Source organism: Betta splendens, chromosome 24, assembly GCF_900634795.4.
Source record: "Betta splendens chromosome 24, fBetSpl5.4, whole genome shotgun sequence".
In the NCBI taxonomy this organism is placed as follows: Eukaryota; Metazoa; Chordata; class Actinopteri; order Anabantiformes; family Osphronemidae; genus Betta; species Betta splendens.
The window spans coordinates 5,625,067-5,644,140 of NC_040901.2; the positions used below are offsets into that span (position 1 = coordinate 5,625,067).

At 42.2% G+C, this 19,074-nt stretch overlaps 2 protein-coding genes across 5 annotated transcripts in view; one reads left to right on the plus strand and one right to left on the minus strand.

The window, feature by feature from the left end:
* Positions 1 to 1,481: 1,481 nt before the first annotated feature.
* On the minus strand, positions 1,482 to 7,463 carry ubxn2a (UBX domain protein 2A). 2 transcript variants are annotated; one of them, XM_055506432.1, is made up of 7 exons: positions 7,445 to 7,463; positions 4,758 to 4,820; positions 4,439 to 4,550; positions 4,127 to 4,236; positions 3,457 to 3,594; positions 2,931 to 3,092; positions 1,482 to 2,426 (listed from the first exon to the last, which is right to left on the minus strand). In XM_055506432.1, the coding sequence occupies exons 2-7, from the start codon at positions 4,799 to 4,801 to the stop codon at positions 2,243 to 2,245; spliced, it is 750 nt and encodes a 249-aa protein (XP_055362407.1). In that variant the 5' UTR covers positions 4,802 to 4,820; positions 7,445 to 7,463; the 3' UTR covers positions 1,482 to 2,242. The 2 variants fall into 2 exon arrangements, with proteins under 2 accessions (XP_055362407.1, XP_028996196.1); XM_029140363.3 differs by lacking the exon at positions 7,445 to 7,463 and adding an exon at positions 5,245 to 5,376.
* atad2b (ATPase family AAA domain containing 2B) overlaps positions 6,560 to 19,074 on the plus strand; it is a 53,511-nt gene continuing 40,996 nt past the window's right edge. Inside the window, exons 1-19 of one of the 3 annotated variants that reach the window (XM_029140342.3) lie at positions 6,560 to 6,800; positions 8,434 to 8,600; positions 8,924 to 8,955; positions 9,077 to 9,224; positions 9,566 to 9,665; positions 9,761 to 9,890; positions 10,080 to 10,232; positions 10,328 to 10,403; positions 10,651 to 10,752; positions 10,839 to 10,950; positions 11,062 to 11,177; positions 11,352 to 11,526; positions 11,675 to 11,763; positions 12,312 to 12,471; positions 13,630 to 13,720; positions 13,878 to 14,189; positions 14,835 to 14,985; positions 16,211 to 16,397; positions 16,517 to 16,702. In XM_029140342.3, coding sequence (XP_028996175.1) covers positions 6,702 to 6,800; positions 8,434 to 8,600; positions 8,924 to 8,955; positions 9,077 to 9,224; positions 9,566 to 9,665; positions 9,761 to 9,890; positions 10,080 to 10,232; positions 10,328 to 10,403; positions 10,651 to 10,752; positions 10,839 to 10,950; positions 11,062 to 11,177; positions 11,352 to 11,526; positions 11,675 to 11,763; positions 12,312 to 12,471; positions 13,630 to 13,720; positions 13,878 to 14,189; positions 14,835 to 14,985; positions 16,211 to 16,397; positions 16,517 to 16,702 — 2,586 coding nt within the window. In that variant the 5' untranslated portion in view covers positions 6,560 to 6,701. The remainder of the gene's footprint in view (positions 6,801 to 8,433; positions 8,601 to 8,923; positions 8,956 to 9,076; positions 9,225 to 9,565; positions 9,666 to 9,760; positions 9,891 to 10,079; positions 10,233 to 10,327; positions 10,404 to 10,650; positions 10,753 to 10,838; positions 10,951 to 11,061; positions 11,178 to 11,351; positions 11,527 to 11,674; positions 11,764 to 12,311; positions 12,472 to 13,629; positions 13,721 to 13,877; positions 14,190 to 14,834; positions 14,986 to 16,210; positions 16,398 to 16,516; positions 16,703 to 19,074) is intronic. The other 2 variants (XM_055506428.1, XM_029140341.3) reach the window with 2 other exon arrangements.

Genomic DNA, 19,074 nt, shown 5'->3' on the forward strand with positions numbered 1-19,074 from the left:
ATTGTACACAGTGACCTGTTTGTCTGCATTCGCGCTGTGTTCACATGTCGCTTAAATAAACCGTGTAACAGTCTATTGTAAGAACTGACACTGAACAAACTTCTCATTGAAACACACAACACAGAATATTTAATCAATCATAATTGCATTTTAGGGAGATTCTGTCATTGGAAAGAAAAATTAAATATCCAGATGATCTTTGCCTACTGTGCAAATATGCACATTGATTTCTTGTGGCACCTTCTTTACTAAACCGCTTCTGCCTCTGAATATCTTTCACCAATTAACATTTCACAAGATGCACTATTCAGCTAAGTCTAAGCCGTAGTGTTTTAAGTCGCTATTAGTGGAGTATCTCATTCAATTTAAAGGTTTAAACTCTAGAGTTTTCTAATTATCCAGTTTCCACAATAGGATTACATTCTTCTTCTTCACAATTAATTAATACATTTTTACTCTCAGGCTTAACATGATTTTTATTGACCCAGTTTCTACCATATCAGACGAGATGAAGTTCAAACCCTCCACAGTAAAGCCCCTCTTCAGACCATGACAACTCGATGGAGACCTCAGCCGCTCGTCTCAGACATCTCTATGAATTCCAAGCATTCACAGCACCACGACTGACAAGCACTGACCGAGGAGGCGCCGGCTCAGAGTCGCCAGGCATATGACCTGCATTACAATGGATATGTTTCTGATAATGCGTGAAGAGGAATGTGCAAAATCAAAGGGCGGCTGCTGCACGAGCGGAACGCTCCTTCTCAGAGGAAATGTGGGAGTCGAAGGCGGCGTAATTCCGTGCGTGCTTAGCCTTATTAAATATGTATCATAAAGGAAATGTGCCCTCTTTTACAGTTCAGACTCCCACTGACTGGCGACCAAGCGACGCTCACAGCCTGCGCGTGCAGATGAACTCTGAGCTGTGCAGCGTGTCCTGATGGAGGGGTGGCTCCGCAGAGGGGAGCGCTCCTTCCCACCGCTGCTTCATGCCTCTGACCTTGGCAATCACGGAGCTGTCACCGCTCCTTCCTCAGCCCCGTTCTCCGCACCCCCCCCCCCCCTCTCTCTCCCCCCACTGCTTTAAATATTCAAGGCGGATAATGGCGCTCGCCTCCTTCCCGAGGCCGAGCGGCGAGCTGGGAAACGGAGAAGCAGCGTGAAAAGCACATGCACACGTCAAAAAAAAAAAAAAACTCAAGACGGGGAAAACAGAGCAGCGGGGATTCGACTTTACGTTTATATATTTCACACAGTGAGTATGATGAGCGCTGCTTCAGACCATCAAACCTCTAATGAGAGCACAGATGCTGCAGCATAAAATCCAATGAGGTGCTGCTTGGTGCCTTATTATACAGTAATTACCATTATATTATCTCCAAGGTGGTGGATGCTTTTATTACATCATGTTTCTCGTTTTCTATACTTATATATATATGTATGTATTTAAATCAGAATGACAAAAATTCAATACACACAGCTTGAGGAGTTTTTTTTATTGTGCCTTGATATGTGTTATGTCTGACTCCAGCAAACGACCCCCACAAAACACACACTTTTGTTGTTTAAAATCTCCAATATTCCCACCATAAAACAAGGCAAATGTTCACAAAGAACACTAAAACAGTCAAGCTCATCATTAGTTATCATTACAAACAATAATAAAATTAATAGTTGGGTTTAAGAAGCATTAGTTATGTTTGTTAAACCCCTAGTTCTTACTATAAATAGTGCAGAGAAGTAGTGTTCACAGTTTGGGAAGACTTTAGAGAGTTGGTTGAAGTCGTGGCCGTCCTGTGTGTGTGTGTGTGTGTGTGTGCGTGTGTGTGTTGGAGAGGAGGATGGGGGGGGGGGGGGGGGGGGGGGGGGCAACAGATGGGCACACATGGTTGACCATCTGCATGGGCTCCACAATTCATTTACCTCGACACCTTTTCTGTTTCTTTGGGGCTCAGGGAGATGTGTTGGCAGGTAAACACTCTCCTCCGGAGTAAGGAGAAATAAGTACAAGCGTCGACAACAGCACCTCAACAGCACCTTTGAAACCGACAGACAATATCTCCATTATTACTACAATCCCACACAGAGGCTGCGGAGGGAGATAACAAATACCCAAAGCAGCAGCCTGCGCTGAATAAATAAGTATTCTAAGTCATAAGAGGCTTTGCGATTGTTATCGGGGAGAAATGGAAGATGTGTCCGTGCGGGGGGAAAAAACGGCTTGCTGTGCGGGTTCTGGGGCTTAGGAGTGTCCGAACGGCGCCTGTGTGTTCAGGGGTCTCTGGACGATGACGGCGTTGGCCAGGTCAGCCTCTTCCACGCTCAACTCTTTGTCGCTGAGCTCCCGGAAGGGAAGCGATGTAGTCAGGATGAAAGGTGGGCAGCTCCTCTGGCAGCGCGCCACAAAGTCATGGACATCAGTGATGCTGGGGGAGAAACAGAAGACTTAAGACTCTCTTTGTGGCACTATACTAACAACATCATCTATTAATTACACACACGAGCAGTGCCGTGGCTTCTCACACAATCTAGCTGAAGGTTGCAGGGGTTCAGTCCTGATGTTCCTTTAGCCACTAACCCTCTTATATAAATGCAGCTGCAGAGTTATGCAATCCCTCTCTGGGGATTTTATAGATCCACTCCATCGCTACACCTCAGATTATGTTTTCTGCAGACCCGTGCACTGTGGCAGGGGATATACGCCCCATTCCTTCAAGAACAAAGCATTACATAATCCTCACCCCCTCCAGAGCTCCTACAAACAAAAGTCTTCTGTCATCCCTTGAACTACGTATTTCCTGTGTTGTTTGTGATTAGGTTCAGGTTGTGTTGAGATTTTGTTAGTTTGTCTTAAATGCGTAGATAATATCTGATGGTGAACGGCCCACAGATTGACAAGGGGTTTCTGGCCTCGGCGCCGTAATACACACCGATGCGATAGGTTAAACCTCTGCACCAGTCTCCTGCCATCGGCCAACCAGATCTGCAGGGAGGTAACGGGAAGGGCGTGGTCTAGTGTTACCATGGGAATAGGAGGAGATTCTCCATCCTCGTGCACAGATGGTGACCTGGCCACTACTCTGGGAGCAACACTGGGAAATGGAGAAAATAATCAAAAGATTTAAATGCAGTTAGAGATAGATCCAGTATACACACTGAATGGTTTCACAACTGATTGTTATAAGAATATCTCAAAAATAATCTCATATCAATTATTTATGTACTCTTCAGAGAGTAGTATTAATACAGTGATGATAGGAGGCTGCTGAGGCTAATAGTTCACCAGGCTGACTTGTTTGGTCAGACCTTCTTGTGAGTTTAATCACTGGGTTAAGAGCGACACCTAGAGGTGGATTGAAGCATAGCACCTTGGCACTTGATCCAGAAAACAAAGGACAAGATAAAATCATCAAACCTTCTACTGCATTGGATGATGTTGCCACGCCAATCCCCTACCTGCCAAGCCGGTATCCTCGGCCACTAAACGGGTGAAATATCTTCTTCTTAGGAACGTAATTTTCCTCTGTCAGATCCTCCACGCTGATCTCCAGTTCCTCCTCCTCTGCTCTGCTCTCCCACTCTGCCGGAAGCTCCCTGGGACACATTAAAGATTAGTCTTGTCAGATCAATCAATATGACAAATGAGCGCTAATGAGCATTATGCTTTAACTGTCTTATGTCGCCTGCTTGTGGCGATAATTTCCCAGTGGGCCCCGACAGGGCACCACTAAATCAAAGCAAGGGCAGACAGTATTCATATGCATATATATAGGCTCATCTATTTACACACACGCGTGTACAGTATGTTTATGTAACATTATAATAATGTAGTTTGGTTGCACATCTGTATATCTTCACTTAGAGTTTAAGTTAAACCAAACCCACAGTAACCCTGAATTAAATGCACATCTCCTACATGATGTGAGTAATTAAAGGGTTATTAGATTAAACATATCAATAAATCCATGGCAGTGGATACTACTGTTTTTCAAACCATGGTTGAATCAATGGTAATAATGTTAAGATATAATGAGTTCTATATGCTTTAGTTTCTTGCTTGTTACTTTAGCAAAACGTTTTTAGTTAAGACACATTTACTATACTGAGAATTTAAAACTGAACTCACCCTCTCTTGATTGCATCTAGGAAGTCTTGGTTCTCTGGTACAGAGTAGCTGCGAAACTCCTCGTCGTTGACAGTGAAGCCATCCTTCCAGAGCCTAACCACCATCTCCACCTGCAATGAAAGACAAAATTATTTGCTGGATGCAGCCTTAATTAAAAACAATCCCCTGTGTGTACACATGGACCCAATTAACTCTGCCCTCACACAAAGTTAATTACACAAAATAAATAAATCTAAAAATGTCATAATAAAGTCTCACATATTATTTGATGGCTGTAAAACACACATCCATATATTTCTATGTGTGTCTGACCTTTGATGTCCCTGAGGCATCGTAACAGATTTTCTCCACCTCATCAAGGAGGTCTTCAACCGAGAAACTACGCCTCATTGGAGCCTCCTCCTCATTTTCCTCATTGACAACCCTAGAGAAATAGGCATGTGCATATGTCACTCATTAGATAGATTAACAAATTCAGGCGGCAGGCACATTATTTCATGTGACATGTGATTATTATTGGTGGAGAGGCGTTTCAGAAGCAAAGCTGATCCACAGATGATTGAATTACATTGTATATTGTGAACATAAATTTTCAGGACAGGACCTTCAGGAAAACTGTTACTCAACTTACCAATTTTCATCTTTCTCCTCTTCCACTGTGTCAGTCTCTTTCATGACGTCCTGTGTTTTCCATCTAAGGAGGAAACACATGACATGTCTACAAATAGCAGGCAACTAAAGAATCAGTTGTGCAATGCTTAACATTTGTTACAGTAGTAATAAAACACACACATATGTAATGTTGTGGCTGGTCGCTACATTTAGAGATTCTGGTTCTTTACATATATTATTTTACATATATTTGACATATTTAGTGGCATTAACCTGTACATGTACAGTGTCGGTGTATATAGATACTCATAATGAGTTCAAAGGCACCATCCAAACACAACAAAGCAGCCTGTAGCTTTATCGTTAATTATATAAGTGGGCGTAACACAGAGCCGACGACACGGGATCTGTGTAGATCAGAACATGGATTACGTAGACATAAACCGACCGTAGCCGCTCGCTAGCATGCGCGCTAATATGAAGGTTAAGCCCAAAGGCTGGTTTACCAGTCCGCGCTTTGTCGCTAAATCCCAGGCTGCACATCTGTAGCCATGAGTTTCTGGCAGGGGCTCTTCTGCTGAGCAAGGCGTGACGTCACACTACCGAAAGTCGACTCCTCCTGTCGTAGTGACACAGAAACTGCCGAGCTCAGCGCACCGCGCTCCAACTGCGGCGCCAACAGTATTAAATAACACCTGATGAGGACAGTCATCGCACTATACCCTCTACTATTCGTTTGTCTAGTGGGAATATTGTATGTAGTCAACCCAAACATGTGAGTAAGCGTAACTAACTAAAAAGTTGTGAATGATGGGCAGCGCCTTTTTTATGAATAATAATAATAATAATAATAATAATAATAATAATAATAATAATAATAATAATAATAATAGTCTCACCACAAATGTTTGCTCTAACGTGTATAATATTTTACATATGTGACAATGAGTCTAAAACTTTTCTGTGCAACATTTGTTAAAAACCGGTACAAGAGTTACATTTAAACACTGTGCAATAACCCTTCCAATGACTCATACTCACTCTACCGGTGTACTGTACTGTGTTGTACTGTGCCAATACAAACTGTTGTTAACTGTCTTTTATTCTGTCGCTGTATTCTCTGCTCTGTACTTTGCTGTTGTGTGAAGCAATTTCCCCTCAGTGGGAATATTAAAGATTTCTCTGATCTTTTCTTATCTTATCTCTTAATTGAATCTATAAGCCACATTTCCAACTATTTGTGCCTTATTAAAAACACATCACAAATAAATGTTGTTTTCTTGTATTTATGAGCACATTATCTACATAAACTTAAACTTAGATACGAAAACTTTTTGTGCTTTTTGACAGAATAAAAAAGAAAAATACCATATATAGTTGTTATTCGGTACATACACACGGTACAGGTTATAGTGCTTTGCAATGGACGCTAGCTCGAAGGTGAAAGTATTATATGTCTCAGCGTTTATGATAATGTTAAGATATTATGGGTCCTATGCAGCAACACACACTCTCACCCATTTACTATACTAAAAATTAAATACTGAACTGATTGCTATAACCACAGCATGGATTAACATATTTACCAAATAATAAATTAAATAGATAAATACGTTTCACTGTTTCTTTGACAAGCTTTAAATCCAGACTCCCTATTCCACTTTAGCACGTACACACTATACTATATGATGTCTTATTTAGTAATTATTTTATGCAATTAATAAGTAGGCTAGTAGTTCACTGTGGTAGTAGCGCAGTCAGCGAAAATTAATGCACCTGCCAAACACTATCAGCCGTTTGAGAGAGAGAGAGCAGGGAAGAGAGGGAGAGAGGGAGGGAGAGAGAGAGAGAGAGAGAGAGAGAGAGAGAGAGAGAGAGAAATGGCGCCTCGATGCTGCGCTCAGTGAGGCAGTGTTTGGAGCCGGTTAGGGAGATTCAGTGAGAGCACACACACAAGGAAAACATGGTGAATACGAGGAAAAGCTCGCGGTCGAGGGCCGAGCCATTCATCTCTTCGAGGACTAGGTCGTCGTCGAGAAACGAGCCGAACTCAGAGGAACATGTAAGCCGGTTTCTTTTCTTTGCCGGCGAGCTAGCTGTCTCCGCTAGTTGGCTAGGTAGCTGTAGCCGTGGCCTCAAGGTGCTCCAAATAATGCATTCCTCACCACAAGATACGGACACAACGACGCTTGACACCCATTCCGTCACATAGGTGCATCATAAAACAACTGAACGCAGCGATTCGTGCACTTGTCACGGTCACGGAACCGATTGTAGAGCTGTCAAATTACAAGCTAGCGACGTTAACTCCTGGCTAGCCCCAAGTTGAGTTCCCTTTGTGTTTGGTAATTTCACCCGGCTGACTTGTTTCACGGTTGTCTTCACATATGAGCTTTACTAATAAAGACACCCGGGGTTTTGACATGGCGCCAATAGTAGTGGTTCGTGTCACCATTATAGGCGTATCGTCCTAGTTATTTTCTTAAATGTGAAGCGATAAAGCGATAGTTAAGCTAGCGTGTGTAGGTTACGGCTAGCCCGACAGCTAGCTACCAGTGGGGGAAGGGAGTCCCAGGTTCAAAACAGTTGGCTGGCTCAAGTCCCGTATTTAGCAAGTCTGAACTTGGTGAACTCTCTGTTGTAAATACCCCGAACGACCCCCTCGCAGCCGGTGCGTGCAATAAGTGTGAAAGCGCCGATAAAAACCTCTCAGGGAATTCTGTGTCTCCACTTGAACGACGTGTTCGCCTGATTAACGGCTATAGTATTTAGTCTGATCTCCTGACCCACAAGCTGGTTGACAGTCTTTGTCTCAAAACGTAAACACCGAGATTATGCAAGGCGAGGCGTTCGTCCGCCTCCATTTAACACTTAACACAGTCAAGCAACGCGATTAGACGACTTGACGGCCATTAGCACATTCCTGACTTTTAATTGGTTGTCTGTCGAGATTTACACATTTCAAAATTGTGGTTAAAGACATTCGCCTCATTCTTGGCCGATGCTGCGTATTGCAAAGCAGGCAAACCAATGTGATATAGTAGTGTGATCTGTCATTAGAGATCGATAAGTTTTAAACCTTCCAATATAACATTATTACCAAGAATAAAGATGCACATGTAACACACGATTTAAGTAAAAACCTGTTGCTAAAGCTGCTACTATTGAGGTGAACATACAAACATGTGAATTCAAACTGATTTAAAGGTTGTGCTCTCAGTACTCGCCAGTACTGTTCATTCATGTTCTGTTGGAACATCTTGCTCTTTTTGGCTGTCTGCGTCTACCCAGATAGTCAAACCTTTCTGCAAACACTGCAGACAGTTGCCTGTGACAACAGGGAGATATGCTTTCAAATCAGCAGGGAAGTTAGGCTATGAATGGTGCAAGCACCAAGGACGTATGTCTGGTTGGTGTTATGTTGTGATTTAGAGAAAAGGTTACATCAAGGGATTGGGTCCAAGTTCTTTTAGTTCTGCCATTTGCAGTTTCCTTGCTGCAGTCTTTGATATATTTTAAAACTGTTATTGTACAGATATGATCTTCACTTAAATACCTGCGGTTCCCACTGAATACTCTGGAACTATACAGTGGGAAGGATTCTTTTGTGAATATTTACGACTCTTGTTGCATACTTTTTCTGAATGATTCTTCCATCTGTCTTGCCTTTTTTAAATTTGGTGTATGTTCAACAGAAGGACCCCGGTAGTGATGTGAGCAGTCCCAGCAGCCCGCGGCTGGCTCCCCCTTCCAAGCGAACGCGGCGACAGTGCGCTTCTGAGCCCAGCTCCAGTGACACCTCCCCATCTCCTCAAACTAAAGCCCAGAGGGTCAGCTGGGACCTTCCAACGTACCGCACCAGGTGAGCTGCAGGTCTTAACTTAGTAAGTTTAAATGATGCATGCAATATTCATATTGTTTTATATTAAAGGTTTTCTTATCTTTGCCTGAAATAAAATGTGTTCGGACAAAGTTGTGCTATAGTAAGGCAATTGTTGATTTGTCAGTACAAGTGAAGTGAAACATCATCTAGACATCCATGACCATTGAGTCAGACCAATTTCTCTGTAATTTATGCAGTGCACCAGACAGATCTAAACTTAAACCTTCCAACAGTGTAATGCATGATTTATCATAGTGTTTTGTACAGTTGTACATATTTATATTTTTCTGTTTTCTTTCTAGGCTGTCCTCTCGCATAATGCAAAATGGGCACGGTAATGCAGATTTCCTTCAATACTTTTCAGTGTTTTTAAAAGTCACGTATTTAACTTATACATCTAGCAGGGGAAATCTAAAAGGATTTGACCCTAAATTAAATGTTTGTTAATGCTACAGCTCATATGAGTCATCGCAATGAGGAGAGTGGAGGCGGAGATCACTCTCGCATGAATGGCCATGTGGAACTGAAGAGGAGCTGCCGGGTTAGGAAGAGCCAATTTGAACACCTCAACCAGAGCCTGCTGTTTGACCAGCTGGTCAACAGGTAGCTAGCAGGCACACTATACATGCATTATTGCAACATTGTCTCTAACAGCCACCAAACAAAAAGAAAGTGAAAGTAACTGACCCAACTCCAAAAAAAATCCAAAAACCTTTATTAAATACTGTTTAGTTGCTGAAGTAGTAATATTTGTAAGGTTGTTTTCTCTGTTTTCATGCACTTTTGATTTGAAGGGAAACATGAGTGTGCTGGTCTATTTTAGAGTAAATCAGTACAACAGTAAAGTGGGCACAGACATTTACACCCATAAATTATTTTTCATATCTGTTTTCAACACAGGACAATTAGTCATGTCTCTATAAAACTGCTGTTTTTTTGTTTAGCACTGCTGAGGCTGTCCTTCAGGAGATGGACAACATCAGCAGCATTAGGCAAAACCGTGAGGTGGAGCGACTTCGAATGTGGACTGGAGACACCGAGGAGGTGACTGTGACCCAACAATTTTGGGTGCTAAAAAAAGAGCTACTGCCTGATGATGTGTGAGCACAGATAATAATCTCGAGGCTCTCCTCTTTTAGGAAAACATGGACATGTATTCCCGGGTGAAACGCAGGAAGTCAATGCGCAGGAGCACTTTCAACATACCTACACATCACAAAGTCATGAGCAAAACGGAAGAGGAAGAAGAGGAGGAGGAAGGCACAGAAGGTCTGTTTTGTAGTAATGCTCAACAGGGGAGAACACCGAATAGGTGAAGCTAGAAAGAAATTATGAAAACTTTATGAACTACCTCTGTCTGTAACAACCCAAAATATAGTGTCAATATTTGGCTGTAGTTTGAGTGAATTTTTTTTAAAAATCCCACACTTTATCAAAACTTGAAAACTCCCTTTGCAGAATTTCATGGTGAGGAAGAGGAGGAAGACGGAGATGATGATGACGATGATGATGATGAAGGGGATGAAGCAGAGGAAGCAGAAGAGGAAAATGACAGACCATACAACCTGAGGCAGCGAAAGACAGTCCAGAGATATGAGGCGCCACCAATTGGTGATTTTCCTTTTTTTTTAACTAAACTTTTGTATATTTTTACTCATGTTGTTTGGCTGGATACATGACCAGGTGTTTTGTGTTTGCTTTCTCAGAGCCTGTGAACAGAAAACAGAGCAACGCTTCACTTTTTGACACCCATAGGTCCCCAGCAAGAAGAAGCCATATAAGGTTGTTAAGGTTTTTGTTTGGTTCTAAGTCCCAATCGAATGAGTTGCTAAATATGTTCCACTGTGAGATGTTTTAAGCCGGTTCACGTCTGTGTCTGTCCAACAGCAAGCACAAACCATGAATTTCCCTTTCAGCACGTTTTCCAACTAACATGACTAAGCTGTGGTAGCTGTGGTTTTAAGGTTTCTGCTGATGATTAAGAAATGTGGCAGTGTGAAACTAAATCTAGATTGTTTCACTTATCCAGAGTGAAGAAACACGCCATACACAGCAGTGACACGACATCGTCTTCTGATGAGGAGCGATTTGAGCGAAGAAAAAGCAAGAGCATGACCAGGGCTAGGAACAGGTAAAGTCTCCTGCTTCCTTTTTGCTTTCATGTTTTTACTATAATTGTGGTTGTAGCCGTTCTCATTCTTGTTATGTCTTTAACAGATGTTTGCCCATGAACCTGACGGCCGAAGACTTGGCAAGTGGGGTGCTTCGTGATCGAGTGAAAGTGGGTGCCAGCTTGGCTGATGTAGATCCCATGAACCTTGATAACTCTGTGAGTAGAAAGACTCCAAAAACTGTGGAGCAGAGCAACTTTAGCCTCAAAACGTGATAGTTTATTATATTTAGGAATTAGGTGTTAATGGGATATGTGTTCTCTCTTCAGGTGAAATTTGACAGCGTAGGTGGCCTCACTAATCACATTCAGTCGCTAAAAGAGATGGTGGTGTTTCCTCTGCTTTATCCTGAGATCTTTGAAAAGTTCAAGATTCAACCTCCGAGGTGAGAGAAGAACTGACATTTTCTTTTATTTGAAGCTTGTCTTTCTTCGTGGGTTTTACTTTTATGACACATACTGAATATGCTTTCAAAAAAAATACATAAAGTATAAATAATTTAAATATCTTTGCATTATCCAGTAGACACAGTTTTCATTTCCCCTTCATTCTCATGTAGAGGGTGTTTGTTCTACGGCCCACCGGGGACAGGAAAGACCCTGGTTGCACGGGCACTTGCCAATGAGTGTAGCCAGGGAGACCGGAAGGTTTCATTCTTCATGAGGAAGGGAGCTGACTGCCTCAGCAAATGGGTTGGTGAATCAGAGCGCCAGCTACGTCTGCTCTTTGACCAGGTGAGTCAATTAGACACTACACAAGTGAGTTTATAGACAGTTTTTTAGACGACATCCTTGTAACCATGACTCATTTACCTCACTTGAATTGACCTGGCCAGCTTTGTTTTGTGTGTGTAACCTTTCTCCTTTGTATGGTTTTAATAAGGCATACCTGATGAGACCATCCATTATTTTCTTTGATGAGATTGATGGCTTAGCTCCTGTTCGCTCCAGCAGGCAAGACCAGATACACAGGTGAGATAAAGCGATTGTAGCAATCATTATACTTTATTTTTGAAACCTAGCAAAACCTCCAACATAGTTTCTTGTCGATTTTAATAGTCAGACACATTCACGCATATCAACAGTATAAAACTATATTAGTGGACAGGGCCTTAGAAGTGGCAGCTTCCATGTCTGTGCGTGTGTGTGTGTGTGTATGTATATGCAGATTTAAAATAGTGCTGCTGTTACTTTTCGTACCAAAAGGTGGCACAGGTTTACTGAAAAGTTTTGTCCAATGCTGCTGCCACTGCAGCGTTGATTTTTGGAAGAAATGGCCCACTTCTGGATTTGAGTGCTTCACACCAGGCATTTTACACTTGCACTTACCCAAGCTTTTATTCTTATTTCACTGTGTGCTGAGCAGTACAAATCAATGGTCAGATTTAGACCATTTTAGTTTGCACTGTATGTGAGTAGTTTGTTGATGGTGTAAGGGACTGAAACTGTCATCCAGTGTTTGATATTAGATTTAGCCAGGTAGTAAAAGCTGTCTCATCATCTCCTTTTGTCTCGTCCAGTTCTATTGTGTCCACTCTGCTGGCCTTGATGGATGGCTTGGACAGTCGTGGGGAGATAGTGGTCATTGGTGCTACAAACAGACTTGACTCTATCGACCCGGCACTCAGGAGGCCTGGGCGCTTTGACCGGGAGTTTCTGTTCAACCTGCCTGACAAGAAGGTGAGATGAAGTAAAACATCGATACTAAGTGCAATGTACATGAAAACGCATTTATCACCACATCATTCTGTTTTCTGTGCACCTGTGCTTTGTCTAATCTTTATTTGGCATAAAAACTGACATTTCCTTTGAGAAGTATACAGTTAATTACATCAATTACATAAGAGCAGTCATTATCACTCATATCACATAGTGCTATACCCACACCCAGCTGGAGACACAATAAAATGCTGATATAATGAGTGTTTTACTTTTTAGAAATCCTGTGACAATTAGTGCATGCAGCCGTTTGACTGTTAAGATCCTCCACTGTTTTTCCTGCCTGTACTTCCTTGCTTTAATCCAAGATGCAAGCGACTAAGCAGATGCTCATTAGGTTTCTGAAAAAATTAAAAATCTGTTTTGACATATTTGTTGCTATGCAGCTCCGAGTGCTTTAATCTAGCACTTGGAGAGACTTTTACTGCACAAGAAACGATAAAACCTTTCGGTCAGTGAGCCACCTAAATGGTTCAGTAGTATAGGTAATGCCCCCCATTTAAATCAAAACTAAAGCTGCAGGCCTTTGCCAGTTAAGCTCACCCTTCGTGAGCTCTGAGTGGTTGAAGACCATGTTCTTGTGCAAATAGCAAACCTATCCACACTTAAGTCCAGCTCCCTCCCTGCATCGCTAAAGCTAGAAATCTGTCTCAGATGTGTTGTTTGACCAGAAGAGGACATCTGATGAAAAATGATGACAGCTTTTGTCCTTGATTTATGACAGAAACCACTTTGTTCTTTAATGCCTGTCCATCAAAGCAGAGTCCTGTGGAAAAGTTGCAGTAAGGGCATATTGTGCTGAGGTGTCAGCAAGTCTTTCAACTGAAATAATTCATGTGCTTTAATTATGTACTTTCCTCTTTCGGTGTTGTCTGGTCTAGCTATAACAAAGGCTATAACTTGGTTTATCAGGATTTCTAATGTTCACCCGCCCTCCTGTTTTACACAGACTACAATTTTAACTACATCACAACTCCAATTAGTTAGTTGTGGGGGCAACCACTGTGCCACATAAATCTGTCACCTTGCAACCTTAATTCATTTTACACTAGGACTTCAGCTCTCATTTATTGACTTTGCTTTGTTTGTCTTTGTCAAACCCCCCAAATCCTGTTTCAGGCCAGAAAGCACATCCTACAGATCCACACACGGGACTGGAATCCCAAATTGGCTGAGCCATTTATAGATGAACTTGCAGAAAAATGTGTCGGTAAGTCTGACACTTGTGTATAAAAAGTGTGTGTCATCTTTGCTATACAATTGTCTGATTTAATAATTTTCTAGTAAATACTTTGTTTAATGCGTGTGCTACTGGAAGAACATTTCAGAACAAATTATTAACAAATTTCTATATTCTTTGCCCCCAGGCTACTGTGGTGCTGACATCAAAGCACTTTGCACAGAGGCAGCCTTGGTGGCTTTGCGTCGCCGCTATCCCCAGATATATGGCAGCAGCGTCAAACTGAAGCTGGATGTCACCTCCATCGTTTTGGGGCCTGGCGACTTCAGCAAGGCGATGAGGACAATCGTCCCAGCCTCCCAGAGGGCCCTGGCTCCCCCCGGCCGGGCCCTGTCCCCCACCCTCAGGCCCTTGCTGGCCAGTTCTTTCTCCTTGGTGCTGAAATCTCTGCTCAGAGTCTTCCCCCATGCTCAGTTTACTGACAGGGACAACACACACGGTAGGGCTCCCTCAGTGTTTTTAGCTGGGTAATTCATTTTCACCTTCCTGCTGCTGTTTGCGTTCTTCTCCCAGCCTTACTCGCCCTCGTCTCCCACACCACCTGTCTCACTTGTTAGTGTGCTATCCCCAGCTGGTACTTTGTAATAAAGCAGGAGAAAGAGATAATCAAGTACAACAGACTGCTTTGTATCGCCTTCACACTGTGAGCATGGATCCTGTGGAGACCCCATGAGTATGCAGAGGTGATAGTGCAGTGACTGCATAACCAGTCATTCTGCTAACACTTCAGTAAGTCAGCTCCCACTTCAGTCAACAGAAGACTGTTTACAGCAGATTAGCCACAATGCAGCACTTGACCAGTGGGAGATTGCTTCCCTGAGTTGTACTTCTTGCACCCAGTAATGGCATGAATATCCCAGAGTGCTGTATTGCATTAAATGTCTACATTACAACTCGGCTAATTAGGTAGTACTCTTTCTTTTGAGTCTCACTTTTTGGTGGAATGGCTTCATTATGTCGGTGATATGCTTGCTTTGAGGATTCAACTTTTTAGAAACAAACTTTTAAGAGCATTTACCACCACTGTCCTCGGTAAATTCAGGAAAAGTGAGCAGCTTGATATGCAGTCAGTGTTTGTCTCTAGGCGGTGACAATCAACTGCTTGAAGAGGACTTTTACAGCGATGATGACAATGATGAAGGCTCTGCTTCCATCTATGAAGTCCAGCCTGCTGCATCCCCAGAGAGATGGCATCCCTCTTCTGCAACACACAGACCCTTCCTCCATTTCTCATCGTAAGTTAAACAAAGCATTCTTGCCATGCACATACATACACAGCAAATATTAATTTGACATACAAAATCATCAAAAACACAGTTACATACTAATGGTGCTCCCATTTCCTACATGTGGAGTTTTCCCTCCCTGTCTTTGCTGCAGCGAGTGACTGGGTGTTTACAGGGGCATGTGGGGAGACAAACCTGTACAGTATATTTCTACTTTATTGTTGATAATGCCCATGCGTTGCAAACAGTTTCCCTTGTAAACAATAAAATTGTTACTAATTTAAATAAAGTACAGTACTCCTTGACTGAAACAACAGATTACATTAAATTCAAAAACATACTACATAATACACAACAGAGAAAAAAAATAACAATAATACAAATAATGAAACCTAATCAGAGAGGCGCAATAGCTTTCATAAAGTCTTATTGTTAACATTAACCAGCAACAGCGGCACCAAGCTGACTGATACCTCAAGCTATGCATTTAGGCATGTCAGTCTTCAATTATGTGTCACTTATGTTTCCTGACAGTGATTGAGACCCAAGTCTGATTGCAGCCAAAACAAAGCAGCTCTAGAGGCATTTTTCCACACACTATGGGTGGAGCAGAGTTTTGTTTGTGTGCATGTGTGATGTGAGCACGGACGGACTTTGTTCAGCCATTACACACTTGATGAATGAGCCTGGTGACATGTCTTTTGTTCCATCTTCTTAGTGTCGCTCTCCAGGTCTGTTTCCCCAGTTCAGGTCCTGGAAATGGGCCTGTGTTTGACCAAACTATTGACTAATAGCAAGCTCATGGCTGCGTGTTAAAACATTGCTGCTTCTATGTTATCTATGTGCATTCAGACTCGGTTACAAAGCTTCAAACAAACAAAGTTAGAGATCAGAAAAATCCCAGTACATTCACAATTTAAACAAAAAAAGTGAGTGTTGGCAGAAGACAAACAAGCTTAACACAGTTTACAAAAACAGCACGTAGAGGAGCTGCTGTACTGTTCATCCAACGAGCATATTAGAACAATTTTCTACCTAAATAATGACATTTAATAGAGAATTTTAAAAATACATCCTATATGTGTCTATTAATTTTCTGAACCAAGTCATTTCAGCTGAACTAAAACTAACTACTAAGTGCCTCTTCTATGATGGTGCAGGTGGTCTACCAGTCAATGATTATAAGGTGATGGATACAGTTCTTTGCTAACCATAAACCTCCATCTGCTCCTAGCTCTGCCCTCAAACATCCTACAGCCTATCGACCTCGTCTACTGCTGTCTGGGGCCACAGGCTCAGGACAGAGCTCCCACCTGGCCCCTGCTTTGCTGCACCACTTGGACAAACTGCCAGTCCACCGCCTAGACCTTCCCACACTCTACTCCATCAGCGCAAAGACACCAGAAGAGTCTTGTGCTCAGGTAACACATGTTCTAGGGACTTTGTACTGTTAAACACGTGTTTAAATCGTGCCTGTGTTTTTTTTTTTTGTTTTTTTTTTATTACTACTTTAGTGCATGACCTCTCTGTCTGATTACAGGTTTTCCGTGAGGCCCGCCGTAGCATGCCCAGCGTGGTGTTTATGCCACATATCTCAGAGTGGTGGGAGACGGTGGGTGACACCGTGAAGAGCACTTTCCTCACCTTGCTCCAGGATGTGCCCTCGTTCAGCCCTGTTCTTATCCTTGCAACGGCTGAGACCCACTATTCACAACTGTCAGATGAGGTAAGAACACACTGTGAGACACGCATACACCTAAGGTAATGTTTCAGATTCACCTGGAGCCTTTTTTTATGTTTTCCTTAGAATGGCTTTTGAGCCTGTATAGCAAACAACTGTACCAAATACATGGATGTAATGTTTTTTTAAATTCATATGCCTCCCCATGCTGATATCTGGGCTGTTGAACCTAAATACACGAGTACAGAAATCTACTTTAATTATCATTATGAGCACAGACATGGCAGAAATTGAAAGCCTGCTCACTAATTTATCTGCACTGTTTGTGTTGACAACACATCAGCCTAATATCTGCAGACAGCTGGCGAGCTAATGTTAGCTCCCTAGCAGGGACAGCCTGAATAAAGTAGAATCCACACATAAAGCATTAATCTTCTACAGCTTCACATCTCAAGGCCAGAGATAATATCGCTTCAGCAAACCAAACAAAGAGCTCAAATACATGTGCAGCGTTATGTTTTGTAGGAGCCAAGTATAATAGTAGTTATTATTCTTGTTATTTTTAATTGCAAGTTAAAACATTACAAACATTACAAGTAAGCACTGCATACACAGAGAACTTCTGCTCCTTCTACACAACACCTGTTGTTGCCCCAGTTCTCTACTTGCCTCCATAGCAACATCTCCTGGCACCTTAAAGGATAGTCAGCACAAATCCACTGCACTGGTTTGGTTTATTTAATTGAGAATGGCAGAGGGAATACTGGCACGGTAAACCAGCCTTCAGTGGGTAACGTGGGTAACGTGGGTAAAAGGGGTCAAGCACACAAGTTTAAGGTGATCTGTTCCTACTGATATTTTATCTGCTCCGCCTCTATTTTTCCTTTGTTGTCATTTATCTCACTGCCAACTTGTCTTCCTGGGTATCTTTACCACTACTCTTTCATTCTTCCTCTTGGATTTATTGTCCTCTTTCGGAAAGCCAAAGCACAGTCAGACCACCCGTAGTGGGTCAGGCTGTGAGAGAAGAATTGCGATTGGTTGGGCAAAGAAAATGTAGAGAAAAAATAAGGAGATGGGCTGTCAGACAACAGACGGGCTTTAATTAGGTCTGGGGGGTTGGCAGTCCCATGTCTTGACCCCAGGAAACGCACACACTTTTCAGCTTGTCGATGCCGACTGTGTTCTGCTCTCTGTTCGTGGCCACGCGTGTGTGTATGTACAGAGGGGTGTATGTGGCTGTGTCTTTGGTGGGGCCTCAACCCTGGATATTCTCCAAGGAGAGTGAGCCTCTCGGGATGATACTTTCTCTGTAGTGCTCATTAGGACTCTGATACCTTGGTTGTTTCGTGCATTGAAGCCTTTGCTCTTTTTTTTAACCTCTGTAGTTCTATTGTTTTTTTTTTTTTTTTTTTTTTTTTTTTAATCGTTCCCATTGTTATGTCTCTGGGTCTGGTGGCAGAGACATTATTTTTTCAGGTTGCCAAGTCATAAGCAGGTCAGTAGTTGAGTTTCATACGTCTGTTGCTGTTGCATAATTCCATTTGTCTGTTTTAACTGTTAAAGTATAACCAGCTGTTGTCTTGGCTCAGTTTAAAAGCTGGAAATTAAAGTGCTTGTAATGCGTAAGGTTGTCTTTCTATACTGTACAATATATAAATAATATGAATAACTCTATTCGCGCTGAATGAATGGACATAGGTATATATTTTATAATGACTGACAAAGATTTAATATTGCTAAACCGTTCTCCATCTGCTTTATTTACTTTTAGACAATGCACTGCAACTAGACTTTTTCCACCACTGACATTCTCACGGCTAGAAATCCAATGAGCCCTCATTCTCAACTGTATTGACCTTCAATGGATTGGCTTCTCTGTAAATGAATTCACCATTGATTTCTGTGAAATGTGTTAAATCTGTAACTACATTTGTCTCCACTGGGTGCTTCCAACAAGCTTTTATTTTACTTTAAAGGTTAGTAGTTTTTAATGAAGGCATCTGTTTAATGAACCATAGGATTGGTTAGAAAAAGTCATTACTCATCTTAAAAGCAGGGATGATGTTTCTGCTGCTGAGCTTTAATAATGGGGTATAAACGGACATGTGGACATGCTAATGAGTGGCGACCTGTACAGTCAGCAACCCTAAAAAGAACTATGAAACATCTGATGTGGTCAGTAAGGTTATGAAATTAACCCAGACACCCAACTACTTTTTATATATGAACTACAATTTCTGTGGAAGATGTAAAAGGAAGAAAACTGGCTCAGTGGCTTCAATCGAGTATTTGGCTTTATGTTTCTGGATGGGCGTACTACATTCTTGGATGTTAGTGCTTTGGCTTCCTAGGAGCGTTGTTTCTCTCTCTACCACAGAGAACGCAATGGCAGCTGCTGTCTTAGCTCCAAACCT

Excerpts from the sequence above, each read along its gene's own strand:
- ubxn2a (XM_055506432.1), bottom strand. The coding sequence starts at position 4,801 with ATGAAAGAGACTGACACAGTGGAAGAGGAGAAAGATGAAAATTG. Across the intron at positions 4,551-4,757 it reads GAGGAGAAAGATGAAAATTG|GGTTGTCAATGAGGAAAATG; the intron begins GTAAGTTGAGTA and ends CTATTTCTCTAG. Across the intron at positions 2,427-2,930 it reads AGGTTTAACCTATCGCATCG|CATCACTGATGTCCATGACT; the intron begins GTGTGTATTACG and ends TTTCTCCCCCAG.